Here is a 14,302-nt window from a genome sequence, read left to right on the forward strand (position 1 = left end):
CCCACGGGGCAGTCTGATGTGCATGATCCTGTTCCAACTCCTCACTATCTTGGGAGGCACGAGCTTTAACATGTTCCTCGAAGATGAGGAAGCAAAGGCGTGGTAACATGCCCAAGATCACACAGCCAGTGGAGTGGTGGAGTCAAGACTCAAACTCAGAAGCTCCACTCTGTCCCAAATGTGTTTTTTGCTTAGACAGGGGCCCTTAGGCCACCATATTATAAAGGCTGACACTCAATTGGCTTTTTTTTTTTTTTTTTTTTTGAGACAGAGTCTTGCTCTGTCACCTAGGCTGGAGTGCAGTGGTGGGATCTTGGCTCAATGCAACCTCTGCTTCCCAGGTTCAAACAAATCTCTGCCTCAGCCTCGTGAGTAGCTGGGATTATAGGTGTGCACTACCATGCCCAGCTAATTTTGTATTTTCAGTAGAAACAGGGTTTTGCCATGTTGGCCAGGCTGGTCTCGAACTCCTGACTTCAAGTGATCCACCCGCCTCGGCCTCTCAAAGTGCTGGGATTACAGGTGTGAGCCACCGCGCCCACCCTCAATTAGCTTTTGAGCCAAATGGGCTCCTACACCGACACCACAACCTTACAGATGAGGCACCAAGGCTCAGTTTGTCTAGGTAATTTTTTCTGTAAGTTTTAGAAATCAGGTAACTAACATTTATTGAACACCCACAGTGTTAGGTGAATACCTAAGTGCTTACTGCTTTTGGGGCACTGTCTCAGTTAGTAATTTAGTTACATTAGGGCACTTGCTCTACATTCCTGGAACACTGAGAAACAGTCCTCCCTCAGCCGGCTCCCAGGTTTCTTTCTAGAGTCATCCCATATAGTTCAGAAGGAATTTGCCTCTCATGGCCAGGGTGTGGGTCTGCCCATGTGGATGGTGTCCATTCAGCAGGGCCATTCAGCAGTTCCATGTGAGGAAAAGCACCTCCAAGCCACATCCTAAACACTAATACTAAAGAAAGTGAGGTGGCTGGGTACACACTGCACTCCAGCCTGGGGAGTAGAGCAAGACCCTATCCACACCTCCCCCCCCCCAAAAAAAAAAAAAAAGGCTGGGCACGGTGGCTCAAGCCTGTAATTCCAACACTTTGGGAGGCTGAGGCGGGTGGATCACCTGAGGTCAGGAGTTTGAGACCAGCCTGGCCAAAATGGTGAAATCCCATCTCTACTAAAAACACAAAAATTAGCAGGGTATGGGTGGCACGTGCCTGCAGTTCCAGCTACTCGGGAGGCTGAGGCAGGAGAATCGCTGGCACCTGGGAGGTGGGGGTTGCAGCGAGCCGAGATTGCTCCATTGCACTCCTGCCTGGGCGATAAGAGCAAAACTCCGACTCAAATAAAATAAAATAAAATAAAAAATAAATTTGAAAGGTTTTTTTTTTTTTTTTTTAAAGCGAGGTCTCCTCAGTTCTTGGATCCCCATGAACCCGGCCTGGAACGGCGTCTAGGGTGCAGGGTCTGCAGGGGCAGGCCTGGGGTTTCTCTCAGGGAGGAGTCTGTTTGGGCTGCAGTTTCCCACGCATTTCCTCACTAACGCCACGTGGGGCGCTGTCCTAACCAGGAAGAGCGGTGAGCTGGGAGAGAGCCCCATCTGGTGGCAGCAGGCAGAAGGGCAGCCAGGGGATGCACCAAGAGACGGTGGTTTCCAGGATGGAACCTGCCCTTTCAGACCCGTGCTTTTCAGTGGTGGAGGCCTCGCCTGTTTCCTATCATCTCCGCACAATTACCACCGATTTGCAGGGCGAGTTTGGTATTCCCCCTGGTGAACAATGACTAGGCTTCATCTGCCAGTAAAGCAGGTGAACAGGAGGACTTAAAGGACGTGTTTCTTTGATCTGCAGAAAAGACACTGGGCTTTGGAGGGCAAACCCTAAGCTGGGCACTCACATCGCTACAACGCTCACTTGCCTTCCATTGTAAACGAAGGAAGAGCAGCTTCCTAGGGCCTGAGGTCGCTTCAGGATCGCCCCCACCCCTGCCTGTGATCTGCTGAGGGAGCAGGGCCTTTCCTAGGAGGGATGGAGCAAGGCCCAGGTCGTGGTTCCAGCTGTTACAGTATATGCCCCCTTTTCCCCTTGCTCACCAGGAAAAATGGAAACTTCTTGACTAAATTATAAACTTTCTCGGGGCACTGCTCCCCTCTATGGATTCTTGGTCCAATAAAGCCTACTAGGGCCTCCTGAGCACATCTCAGTGGCTCCCCTACTCTCCATACCTGCTCCTTCCCCAGCCTGGTGCAGGGCCACTCACCACTGGCCAAATGCCCACTCCATGCCACACTCTCCGCTACCACAGAACGGACACGAAGGGAGAGGTTTTTGTTGAGACAAGGTCTTGTTCTGTCACCCAGGCTGGAGAGCAGTGGTGGGATCACAGCTCACTGCAGCCTCTGCCTCCTGGGCTCAAGGGATCCTCCTGCCTCAGCCTCCCGAGGAGCTGGTCTACAGACGTGCACCACCATGTCTGGCTAACTTTTGCATTTTTGCTTAGGCTGGTCTCGAACTCCTGGCCTCAAGTGATCCACCCGCGTCGGCCTCCCAAAGAGCTGGGATTACAGATGTGAGTTACTGCACCCAGCAGAGGAGGAGGTTGTATGTGTTCTGAGAGGGAAGGCTCTGGGCCAAGGCGACAACAGACCAAAAGAACAACCCGGCCCGACACAGCAATGACCCCAAAGAGCTAAGCTCCCAGTTAGACTGAGGGGAAGAAAACTGAGGTTGAAACAAGATGTGGTCACTTTTCTTTTTTCTTTTTTTTTTTTTTGAGGGAGTCTCGCTCTGTCGCCAGGCTGGAGTGTAGTGGCTCAATCTCGGCTCACTGCAACCTCTGCCTCCCAGCTTCAAGTGATTCTCCTGCCTCGGTCTCCTGAGTAGCTGGGACTACAGGTGTATGCCACCACGCCTGGGTAATTTTTGTATTTTTATTAGAGCCTGGTTGTCACCACCTTGGCCAGAATGATCTCGATCTCTTGATCTCATGATCCACACGCCTCCGCCTCCCAAAGTGCTAGGATTACAGACGTGCGCCACTGTGCCCTGCCAATGAGGCCACTTTTCTAAGGTCACAACATGACCCCTGATCAGAGATGCAGAGGGTCGGAGTGCCGAGTCCCGACATGCCATGGTCCCGCCCCGCCCCGCAGCCGCGGTTGCGCTCACAGGGCTGGTGGTGTCTTTTCCGAGGCTGCCCTTGCTGTTGAGGCTGCCAATCTCCGTCTGGGAGCTGGACTGCGACATCCCCTCAAAGAAAGGCCTGTGGTGAAGAGCACAGCCAGGGTCAGTGCTGCCAGGGCTCAGAACAGCACGCTGGGAGAGCTGAGTGGAGCTGGCATTCAGGGCGGGTCAACAAGCTACGGGTGTCCAGAACGCCCGGTGAGCAGGGAAGTGCAAGGTGAAGAGGCGGGTCGGGTCAGGGGAGGGGGGGACTTCCTGAGAGTCCTATAGGACTTCTGTCAGTGAGAGGCAAAACAGTGACCTTCTCCCAGAGAGCCAGAGGTTCAGAAAGAATGAAGGACCAAGATTCCCTGGTAATAGAGGGGACAGTGAGGAAGGGGGTCAGGAGACTGCTATGGCCAGGAAGGAGAGTCTGGAGGCCAGCTACAGAGAGGGGGGCTCACTTGAGCTTGGGCTTTGGAGTGCTGAGGATGCTTTCTGTCTCCTCCATCTCAGGGCCACTGTCGCTGGGGTTGTACATCTCCAGACTGTCATACAATTCATCCAAGTCCTCTTCCACTTCCCGGATCTGCTCGCGGGACACATGCTCCAGCCCAAAGCCCACCTGCAGGGGAAAAAAGAGTCTCTGAATCTAGGGTCACCCCTATGAACAACTGTGGTTGATGAGCAGCTCCTTTCTCTTAGGCCACCCTTATAGTCCTGCTTAAGGGACACGCCAGAGCTTCACATGGCTGGAGTAACCTTCATGTCATTTCCATGATCCAGCCTGAGGGAGGGGACATGGTGAGGCCACCTTCCCCCCGGTTTCTGCCCCCACTCCACACTGTGAAGCTGTGCCAGGAGGGACAGCTGAGGAATCCCAAGGCCCACTGCCCGTGTGGGCCCGTCCTACCCTCCTTACAGCCCACAGGAAGGCAAAGCAATCGCTCTCAACAATTTTCCTCTTTATTCCTCTGTTAGCCCACTTAGAAGCCTGTAGAAATGGGTCCCTCTGGAGCCCAGGGAAAAGACTACTTCTCTCTCAGCAGCCCACTCCTGGTTATTCCACGGCTGACCACCAAGGACATTTCCACCTCACAAGCTGCTGCTCACTGATGTTCCCGTGGTATAAGAGGGGAAATTAAGTGACAACCACAGCAGCATCCACCAGGTCTCTCCCTGTATCGCACACCAGAGGCTTGGGCATCACCAAGGGTTGGGCGTAGCTGTGCTGCCCCGCGTTGTGTGCACAGCCTCTTTTTCTCTTTTGGTCGTTTAAGTCCTTCTTAGCCACCCTCTTCCTTAGGGCTCTACCAGGCAGGCCACGGGGAGCAGGAATATTAATCCCGGAATCCTGACTCTCAGTGGCAATACAGAGTGTACACCAGGGATGCTGGGTGAAAGCCGGGGAACTCAACTCACCATTAACCTTGGGAGTAAGGGGCCGTACCTCATCTGAAACTTTAAACCGCTTCAGGAGGGCCACAAACTTCTGTTTGATGTTAGGTTGCTGTAGGGACAAATCGCATGATAGTTCTCAGCAACGTCCACTTGGGGTCAATTCAAGTGAACAAACACCCACCAGAGCCCACTTTCATGATGAGTTATGGGAGGACACGAAGACTGGAGGACTTGGTCTCTGCCCTTGGCATTCAAAGCCTTTAGGGAAGACAGGCCGAATTCCAGTGTGGCTCCTGGGCCTTGGGTGCAGCTGCGGGGAGAAGGAATGTCTATCCCCAGGTCCTTCGCCCCACTGTGCCCCAACACCTCCCAAATGTGGGTCTCCAGCTCATCTCTTTCGCTTGCCCTTCAGATCCACAGTGCCCACTGCTGACTCCCACCTGCGCATGCACAGCATGGGCACCTCAGCCTTACCAGCTCCATGGTGGAACGCAGTGTCTTCTCCTTGCACTCTGATCCTCTTACTGATGTCGCCAACACACTTGAACCCACATCTACGCCTGGAATCTCTCCCTCCCGTTCTCCCCACAGGCCCATCCTGGCTACCGTGGATCCTCCCTTTTCCATCTGTGACACGACTGTTTCCATTCAGGCCTTTCTCCTCGACTCTCTGGGATCACAGCAACAGCCTTCAGCTGACATCTCATGCCCCGCCCGCCCGTTTCTGGTCTTGTTCCCTCCACAGCCCACAGTGGTCCTTCCGCGTGCAAACCTGCTCATGCTACCCTCCCACTAGAAGTCTTCACTGGCCTCCACTACTTGAACAGAGCTCAGCGGTCAGGCCTGTAAGTGTCCAAAGCCTGGGTCTGCCTGTTTCTAACCTTATCTCTCTATTTGACCCTTCACACCCCATAGTCAAGTGGAAACTCACTGCTTCGAGTTTCTGGGAAAAACTGCATGCTGTTGTACTGGGCCTTTTTTTTTTTTTTTTTTTTTTGAGATGGAGTTTTGTTCTGTTGTCAGGCTGGAGTGCAGTGGGGTGATCTTGGCTCACTGCAACCTCTGCCTCCCTGGTTCAATCGACTCTCCTGCCTCAGCCTCCTGAATAGCCAGGATTACAGGCACACGCCACCACACCCAGCTAATTTTTGTACTTTTAGTAGGGACGGGGTTTCACCATGGCGGCCAGGTGGTCTCGACCTCCTGACCTCGTGATGGGCCTGCCTCGGCTTCCCAAAGTGCTGGGATTACAGGCGTGAGCCACCGCACTGTCCTGGGCCTTTATATAGGGTATCTTCTGCCTTGAATAAAAATTTTGCCCAAATCCGCTTGGTGAAGTTTTATTTTAAAAAACCTATCTCTCAGCATCTCATCTGGAAAGCTGTCCTGGCACTTCTGGGACAGGTGGCCACAGTCCCCTGGTGTCATTGCAAAGCTATGTCTTTTGGCACCTGTCCTACTGGGCTGTAATTATTTGTTGAAATGTGTGGTGTCACTAGACGCTGTGCACTTGATGGCATGGACTGGGCCTTATCTGTCTCTGGGCATGATGCTTAGCTTGTGGTCATATGTACTTCCTGCCTGAATGACAGACTTGCTGCCTGGGGATGAAAACAATGAACTTGCGAGACCGATAAATCTTCAAAGAAAGGGGAGAAAGGGCCTTCACAGCAGAGAAAAAAAGTCGAGCTCCCAGTGACAGAGCAGCATGAGACATGTTCAGAGAAGGTCAAGTACATCTGTGTTCTTGGTGAGAGAGAAGAATGCGCATGCACAGAGGAAACAGGCACAGAATGCGCATGCACAGAGGAAACAGGCACTAAGGGAGGTCACTAAGTCTCGGGGGTAGAACTAGAAAGTGCCTACAGCTTTAAAAAAAAAAAAAAAAACACTTCTGGAGGAGTGAACATTAGCAGGAGCACTGAATTCCAGTCAAGTGCCAGGGTCATGCCAAGGAGACCCCACGTAGGATGAGGTGACTTATTAAGCTCTGGGGGCACCTGTTGGGAAGAAAATAGGGCCGCTTTCTGGTTACAGAGCAGGAAAAAGAAAGACTCAGCAGCAGAGGCTGACTACAGAGAGATCCTACAGTCACTCCCTATTTCCAGAGTGCAATGGAGGTCAAGCATTTGGGGCACTGGTGACACACCTTATGGGGACCATCTGGAGCACCAATCAAGAGATGGATACCTGAGGACAAGGAAACAGTCCTCCCGCTCCCTAGTTGCTGACTGGATGGGAAATCCAGTTCACAGTCTTGCAGATTTACTTGAAGTCCAGTGACACCTCAGCGTGATGGGAGAGGTGACAGCATCTGGCCTCCTCTCATCCCTGAAGGGGCAGGCATCTCAGCTCTCAGGGGGGTTGGTCCCTAGGCTAGCTCTGCACTGGGGAGAATCAGGATGCCTCTGGGGAAATGGAGCTGTGAATTCCCCTTCGGAAACGTTCCCAGCACTTCTGGCCCTCCCACACTTCATGCAGGTACTCCAGAATCTGTTAAAAGACCACCTAGGAATTCAGGTTTTTAGCTTCTCAGTCCAGGACTAAAATGTCATCAAAACAGTGACTCTTGCGGAACTCTTAAGGAGGAAAAGTCTCAAAAGGCACCTGGTCTCCAAGGTTATGGATCCGTTAAGGCAGGAACAATACCTGATGTAATTAAAGCTTAGCAAGCCCAAGGTCACAGGAGCACCCCACGACTGGCCTATTATCTCTGCATAAGTTCAGCACATGATTAAAACAACTCCTAGAGGGAGCTGGCCTTCTCCCTGCAGAGGACAGCATGTGACATGAAGCAGCCACTGGAGTGGGTGGGAGGCGGTCTGTTCCCTGATGGACCACTATCTGTTCTGAATTCTAAAAGAAGGGTTCTCCTCCTTTTTTCTATCCAACAATAACATGAAGGATATAACACTCTTATCAGTAATGGTGGTTCCCAACAACAGTGAGTCTAATTGGGTGGTGGTGAGGATACACAGTGTGCATCGGAATCATTGACGGGATGACCCTGTGTTGATATATTTTAAGAAGCCTCTTCTAGGCCTGAATATGCTGCTGCCAACCTACCCCCAGACTGAAAATCTTAGCCAACCACTCCCCAGACCTTTGAGGCTCACCCTTGTGATGGCAGAGGTTGAGGTTAGTTTCCTCCGGGTCTTCTTTACTTTCCGGAGATCTTCGTCTTCATAGAACAAGTCCTAAGTGGGTACGGGGACAGAATGAGGGTGGGAAACCCCAGGAGTTTCTTGGATGCTCCATGTGAGGGGCAATGGAAAGTTACCTGCCCATGCAATGGATCATCGCTGCCTTCCTGTTCTGATGAGAAACTCTCTTCCTCTTCCTCAGAATAATTGTCAATATCAGGAGAACGATCTGCAACAGACACCTGAGTAAGATAACCTTGCAATGGGAAGATCTGGCCCAAGAGACTTCGATGGGCTGGAATCAATGGTTCTCTTTGGGGGAAACACAGCCAGGGTGGAAGGGAGGGCACGGCCAAAGCCACATTTTACTTCCAGGGGTCTCTAAAGGTCTCTTGCCCAGGAATATTTCCTGTCTTGTTCAGCTTTCGGGCACTGTCTTGATCAGCTTTCCCAGGATGGGCTGTAGGGTCTCCAGACACTACATGCATCTTACCAGAGAGCTTGGATTTGATTCCTTCATGGTCGATGGGCTGGCTGGACAGAGAGTAGATCTTTATTTCTGCCACAGGCACAGACACATCCTTCACGTTGCTGTGTAGGCCAAGCACCAGTGCGCCTTCATTAGGATGCTGCATCACCTAGGAGCGAGGGGAGGTGGCGGAGGCATGTTACTACAGAGGCACCTGGAGAAACGCAGCCAAGGAATGCACAAGCCCCCCCGCAGCAACAGCATTCTGCTGATACATTTTCTTCCTCACTTTCAAATCTGTGTCTACTGTCCTACTGCTTCATGGTCTTACTTTTATTATTATTATTATTATTATTTTTTGAGACAGAGCCTCTCACTGTCACCCGGGTTGGAGTGCAGTGGTACAATCTTGGCTCACTGCAACCTCTGCCTCCCAGGTTCAAGTAATTCTCCTGCCTCAGGCTCCCAAGTAGCTGGGATTATAGGCGTCTGTCACCATGCTCAGCTAATATTTTTTTGCATCTTTAGTAGAGACAGGGTTTCACCATGTTGGCCAGGCTGGTCTCAAACTCCTGACCTCGTGATCTGCCCGCCTCGGCCTCCCAAGTGCTGGGATTACAGGTATAAGCCACTGCACCCAGCCTGTTTTTTATTATTATTAAAGACAAGGTCTCACTCTGTCACTCAGGCTGGCATGCAGTAGTGTGATCACAGCTCACTACAGTCTCGACCTCCCAGGCTCAAGTGATCCTCCCACCTCAGCCTCAGTAGCTGAGACCACAGGCACACACCACCATGCCCAACTAATTTTTAAATTTTATGTAGAGATGGGGTCTCACTATGTTGTACAGGCTGACCTTGAACTCCTGGGCTCAAGCAATTCTCCTGCCTTGGCCTCCCAAAGTGCTGGGATTACAGGCATGAGCCACTGCACTTGGCCTAAGGTCTTAGCTTTAAAATTATCCCCAGAAGTGCTGGTCAGGGCCATGTGCTTAAAGATAACAATCACGATTGAAAATGGTTGCTCGGGCCGGGCGCGATGGCTCACGCCTGTAATCCCAGCACTCTGGGAGGCCAAGGCAGGCGGATCACAATGTCAGGAGATCGAGATCATCCTGGCTAATATGGTGAAACCTCGTCTGTACTAAAAATACAAAAAATTAGCCAGGCATGGTGGCAGGTGCCTGTAGTCCCAGCTACTCGGAAGGGTGAGGCAGGACAATCGCTTGAACCCAGGAGGCAGAGGTTGCAGTGAGTCGTGATCATGCCATTGCACTCCAGCCCGGGCGACAGAGCAACACTCCATCTAAAAAAAATTAATAATAAAATAAAATAAAATATAGAAAATGGTTGCTCAGCCAGGCACAGTAGTCTGTTCCTGCAATCCCAGCACTTTGGGAGGCTGAGGTGGGCAGATTGCTTGAGTCCAGGAGTTTCAGACCAGCCTGAGCAACATGGTGAAACCCTGTCTCTACTAAAAATTAAAAAATCAGCTTGGTGTGGTAGCGCAGGCCTGTAGTTGCAGCTACTCAGGAGGCTGAGGTGGGACAATCACCTGAGCCCAGGAAGTCGAAGCTATAGTGAGCTGTGATTGCACCACTGCATTCTAGCCTGGGTGACAGAGTGAGACTCTTATCTCAAAAAAAAAAAAAAAAAAGAAAAGAAAAGAAAAAAAGGAAGAAAGAAGAAAGGAAGAAAGGGAGAGAGAGAGAGAAAGAAAAGAAAAGAAAAGAAAGAAAGAAGGAAAGGAAAGGAAAGGAAGAAAGAAAAAAGAAAGAAAGGAAAGAAAGAAAGGAAGGAAGGAAGGAAAGAGAAAGAAAGAAAGGAAGGAAGGAAAGAGGAAAGAGAGAGAGGAGAGAGCAGGTGAGTGAGGGAGAGAGGGAGGGAAAGGAAAGAAAGGAAGAAAAAGGAAGAAAAAGGAAGGAAGGAAGGAAGGGAGGGAGGGAGGGAGGGAACGAAATAAGTGGTTGCTAATCTTTAGGACTAATTTTAGTGTAAGTCCTTTACAGAGAAACTTGCACTTGAGTCTGGGTGAGGCCAGGCCTACAGGTGGTGGTCGCCTGTCACTGGCAATAAGGAAAAGGAACCCAGTCAACAGGGAATGGCAGAGCCTGGCGTAGCAGGGGCAGGGGGTGCTGGTGGGAATTCACTGCCCCCTGTCTCCACACTGACTGAGCAGGACAGAAAGACAGGCTGGGACTATCTCAAATTTTCTATCATAGGCACAAAATTGTTCCTATTTAATTTATTAAAGTACAGAAACAATTTTCAAAACAGATTAGTGGCTGCTTTCTTCTTCCCATTAGGGCTGGGAGGAACTGCCTGGCACACAGGGAGCTTCACCAGTGAGTACATGTATTGAGAATAATCACAGCCTGACTTCTTACCATTCCAAAAGGGAATCAGAAATATGGAGAAAGAAAAGCTATAAAAAGCCATTGGGTTGGAACTGAAATTACCGATGCGTGCTCATGGTTAGACAGATCTGGACCTAGACCTGAAAGGAGCTGTGATGTGTGTGTAGACACGAGCACATGTGTGCACACAGACAGATCTCTCTCAGCTCTGTCTGCTCAGTGGGAGTTGATGACACCAAGTTGGGGACATGGGCACTCCTGGTACTCAGATCTTGGTTTCTGAACACCATTCTCCACTGAAAAGAACCAGGGCTCCTTGGACAATCTGCTCATTCTGGGGCTGGGTCAGGGAAAGTACAAGATGAGCCTGAAATGTTTTGTACCAGAAAGTATGGTAGGATGTAAAGAATGATGAGACACAGTACAAAGGACTTGAAGCCGGCATGAAGGGGCTCCCACAGGCCAAACCTGACAAGTCTGTGCATCAAAATAAAAAAATGATAGTAGCAGATTCAGCCCCATCAAATAAAACAGGAATCCGCGGTCCATAACTGACACAAATAAATGAGAGCAAAGGAAAAGCACTATCTTATTACAGAAAGTCAATTAATGAGGCTGGGAGCAGTGGCTCACGCCTGTAATCCCAGCAGTTTGGGAGGCCAAGGCAGGTGGATCACTTGAGGCCAGGAGTTCAAGACCAGCCTGGACAACATGGTGAAACCTCGTCTCTACTAAAAATACAAAAAAGTTAGCTGGGCCTGGTGGCGGGCCACTGTAATCCCAGCTACTCTGGAGGCTGAGGCAGGAGAATCGCTGGAACCCGGGAGGTGGAGTTCGCAGTGAGCAGAGATTGTGCCAGTGCACTCAAGCCTGGGTGATGAAGTGAGAATCCCTCTCGGGGAAAAAAAAAAAAAAAAAGCCAATTAATAAATATGTAAGGAATGGTGGGATTAGAAATTCACTGTCTGGTAAGCATCAAAGTATAGTGATGACCAATTAAGGCAAGAATCATGAATAGATGCTAAAACTAGTAGGTGAAAATGTGATAAGGAAAAAGATAGTTACCTATCTTTTTCTCCCCATAATATATTTATCTCCCCGTAAAATATTTTTTTCCAGTAAGTAAAAATGCTTATTAACTTTGTGGTGGAAAAACCCTGCAGACTCCATGTTAACCAAGTGATAATATCAGGCCGGGCACAGAGGCTCATGCCTGTAATCCCAGCACTTTGGGAGGCCGAGGAGGGAGGATTGCTTGAGCCTATGAGTTCGAGACCAGCCTGGACAACAGAGCAAGACCTTGTCTCTTAAAAAAAAAAAAAAAAAAAAAAGAAAGTAAAGGCTGGGTGCGGTGGCTTACACCTGTAATCTCAGGACTTTGGGAGGCCAAGGCAGGCGGATCACAAGGTCAGGAGATTGAGACCATCCTGGCCAACATGTGAAACCCAGTCTCTACTAAAAATACAAAAAAAAAAAAAAAAAAATTAGCTGGGCATGGTGGTGCACGCTTGTAGTTCCAGCTACTCGGGAGGCTAAGGTAGGAGAATCACTTGAACCCAGGAGGTGGGGGTTACAGTGAGCCGAGATCATGCCACCGCACTCCAGCCTGGCGACAGAACGAGACTCCGTCTCAAAAAAAAAAAAAAAAAAGTAAAAATAAAAAAAAAAATTAAAAGTTAATATCCCCAGGAAAGGAACCAACTGACATCAGGTGCTGCCTAAGCTGCACTGAGAACAGAACACTTCTGTGGTAATGCTGCCAGAAACACACAGATGGAATCTAATCTTAAGGCAACATCAGGCGAACCTGGACTGAGTATTCAAGAAAGTAACCAGCCTGTGTGCTTAAAAAATGTCAAGGTCATGAAAGGTAAGCAAAACCTAGGGGCTGCTGCAGACTGAAGGGGACGAAGGACACAGTGACACGTGGCACGTAATCCTAGATCAATCCCAGATCCATAAAGGGGATGGATCACTGAGACACTCAGCACAATCGGAACAGGGACTGTGAGTTAGATGGCAATCTTATCTCAATGTTAGTGTCCTGATCTTGATGGTGGCAGGGAGTTTAGACAGCAGAGTATTCTCATGTTAAGGAAGTTAACATGGTGCAGTATTAATGTGTAATGGGGCATCGTGCCTGCAACTTACTCTCAGATGGCTCAGAAAATAATACCTAACAATATGTCTATGAGGAGAGAATAAGAAATATGGTAATATGTTAAAGAACTTGGATGAATCCACATATGGGAATTCTTTGCACTATTCTTGTAACTTTTCTGAAAGTTTGAAATTTTATGTAATTTTTTGAGCTTTACCTTTTTAAAAGTTAAAACTTTTCATGAAGGAAAAGTACTTGATAAAAACAAGTATATTCTGAATTTCCAACAAATAAGTAACTTGTAAAACAGAATTAAGCACCTAGCCAGCAGGCTGGGAAAATCATCTGGAAGGCTCAAATGGCTGGGCTGGTGTCTCCCGTGGGCTCTGTGACTCAAAGGCCAAAAGTCTGGAGACTGTGTTCCTCTCACCTCTGCCATGTTGATGAGTCCCACGGCCAAGGTCTTATAGCCCAAGATGGTCCGATTCTTGTAACGTTTTCTCCGTTGCAGCATGATCTGCAGCTTGTTGGCATCTCGCTTAAGGAAATGAGGGTACTATGAAATATAAAACACAGAGTCAAGGATGGTTAATGGGCAGCTGGGTCCTTGAGGGGTTCTAGAGGACACATAATCTTTCTGTGCTTCAATTCTTCCTGTCTGTAAAAGGGGACAATCAGGGTTGAAAGGAGAGCCATGAAGTTGCTGCTGGTGGAGCTGATTCAGCTTGGTGCCTGGCTTCCACGCCACGGCCCTGGGGTCCACACCCATCTCTTTCCTTGCCACTTTATCAGGTGTTTTCTCCGTGTGTTTCAATTTGGGCATGGAATTACTGGAATTATGATGAGAGGGACACCGACTAGGAGGGATAAGGAGTAGAGGGGAAGGACGGAGAACCCGATGTGGAGGCTGAGGGTGGCACGGTCCACGGGGGGTGCGAGGATCACTAAGGAGAGGTGATGGGGTGTAGCAGATGGCTAACAATTGTTAGCCAAGGCAGAGGAAGGGAAGGAGCCATGGTGCCTACCCAGGTTTCCACACCTTACCGTGGATGGCTAAGGGGTTGCTTTGGCTCCAGGCCAGCCATAAACCTCCAGATGACTTTTATTCATTCCCACCCAAGTTGGGGAATGGGGTCTCTGGGTTAGCGGACTGTCTGGGGACTAGCCAGGATATAGCATCTTAGGGGCCTAAGATTAGGAGAGTCTCACCTGAAGGGAGAAGGTTAATTGGAGCTCTGTTTCCACCAGTCCACTAGCTGGAAGGACGATCTCGTTGGAGCGAAGAATTCTTTTTGAACCCTGAAACCGAGACAAAAAGTCTGTTTGGCCAGGTGCAGTGGCTCATGCCAGTAATCCCAGCAGTTTGGGAGGCTGAGGCAGAAGGACTGCTTTGATTCAGGAATCAAAGCAGTTGCCCCAGGAGACTAGCCTGGGGCAACATAGTGAGACTTCTGTTTCTACAAAAAATAAAAAATTTGTCTGGGTGGGGGTACACATGCCTGTAGTCCCAGCTACTCAGGAGGCTGAGATGCGAGGATCACTTGAGCCTGGGAGTTCGAGCCTGCAGTGAGTCATGACCCTGCCACTACACTCCAGCCTGGGTGACAGAGCGAGACCCTGTCTCAAATAATATTAATAATAAAAAGAAAAAAAAAATCTGTCAAA

The 14,302-nt window shown here is 49.6% G+C and overlaps 1 protein-coding gene across 1 annotated transcript in view; it reads right to left on the reverse strand.

The window, feature by feature from the left end:
* The window catches only part of PACS1 (phosphofurin acidic cluster sorting protein 1), a 174,051-nt gene that overhangs the window by 21,135 nt on the left and 138,614 nt on the right, over nucleotides 1-14,302 (reverse strand). Inside the window, exons 3-10 of the mRNA XM_033205163.1 lie at nucleotides 13,847-13,936; nucleotides 13,068-13,193; nucleotides 8,204-8,348; nucleotides 7,848-7,939; nucleotides 7,684-7,764; nucleotides 4,617-4,676; nucleotides 3,631-3,791; nucleotides 3,173-3,266 (exon numbers count right to left, since the gene is read on the reverse strand). Coding sequence (XP_033061054.1) covers nucleotides 3,173-3,266; nucleotides 3,631-3,791; nucleotides 4,617-4,676; nucleotides 7,684-7,764; nucleotides 7,848-7,939; nucleotides 8,204-8,348; nucleotides 13,068-13,193; nucleotides 13,847-13,936 — 849 coding nt within the window. The remainder of the gene's footprint in view (nucleotides 1-3,172; nucleotides 3,267-3,630; nucleotides 3,792-4,616; nucleotides 4,677-7,683; nucleotides 7,765-7,847; nucleotides 7,940-8,203; nucleotides 8,349-13,067; nucleotides 13,194-13,846; nucleotides 13,937-14,302) is intronic.

The sequence above is a fragment of the Trachypithecus francoisi genome, unplaced genomic scaffold (genome assembly GCF_009764315.1).
Source record: "Trachypithecus francoisi isolate TF-2019V2 unplaced genomic scaffold, Tfra_2.0 Lachesis_group8, whole genome shotgun sequence".
Lineage (NCBI taxonomy): Eukaryota > Metazoa > Chordata > Mammalia > Primates > Cercopithecidae > Trachypithecus > Trachypithecus francoisi.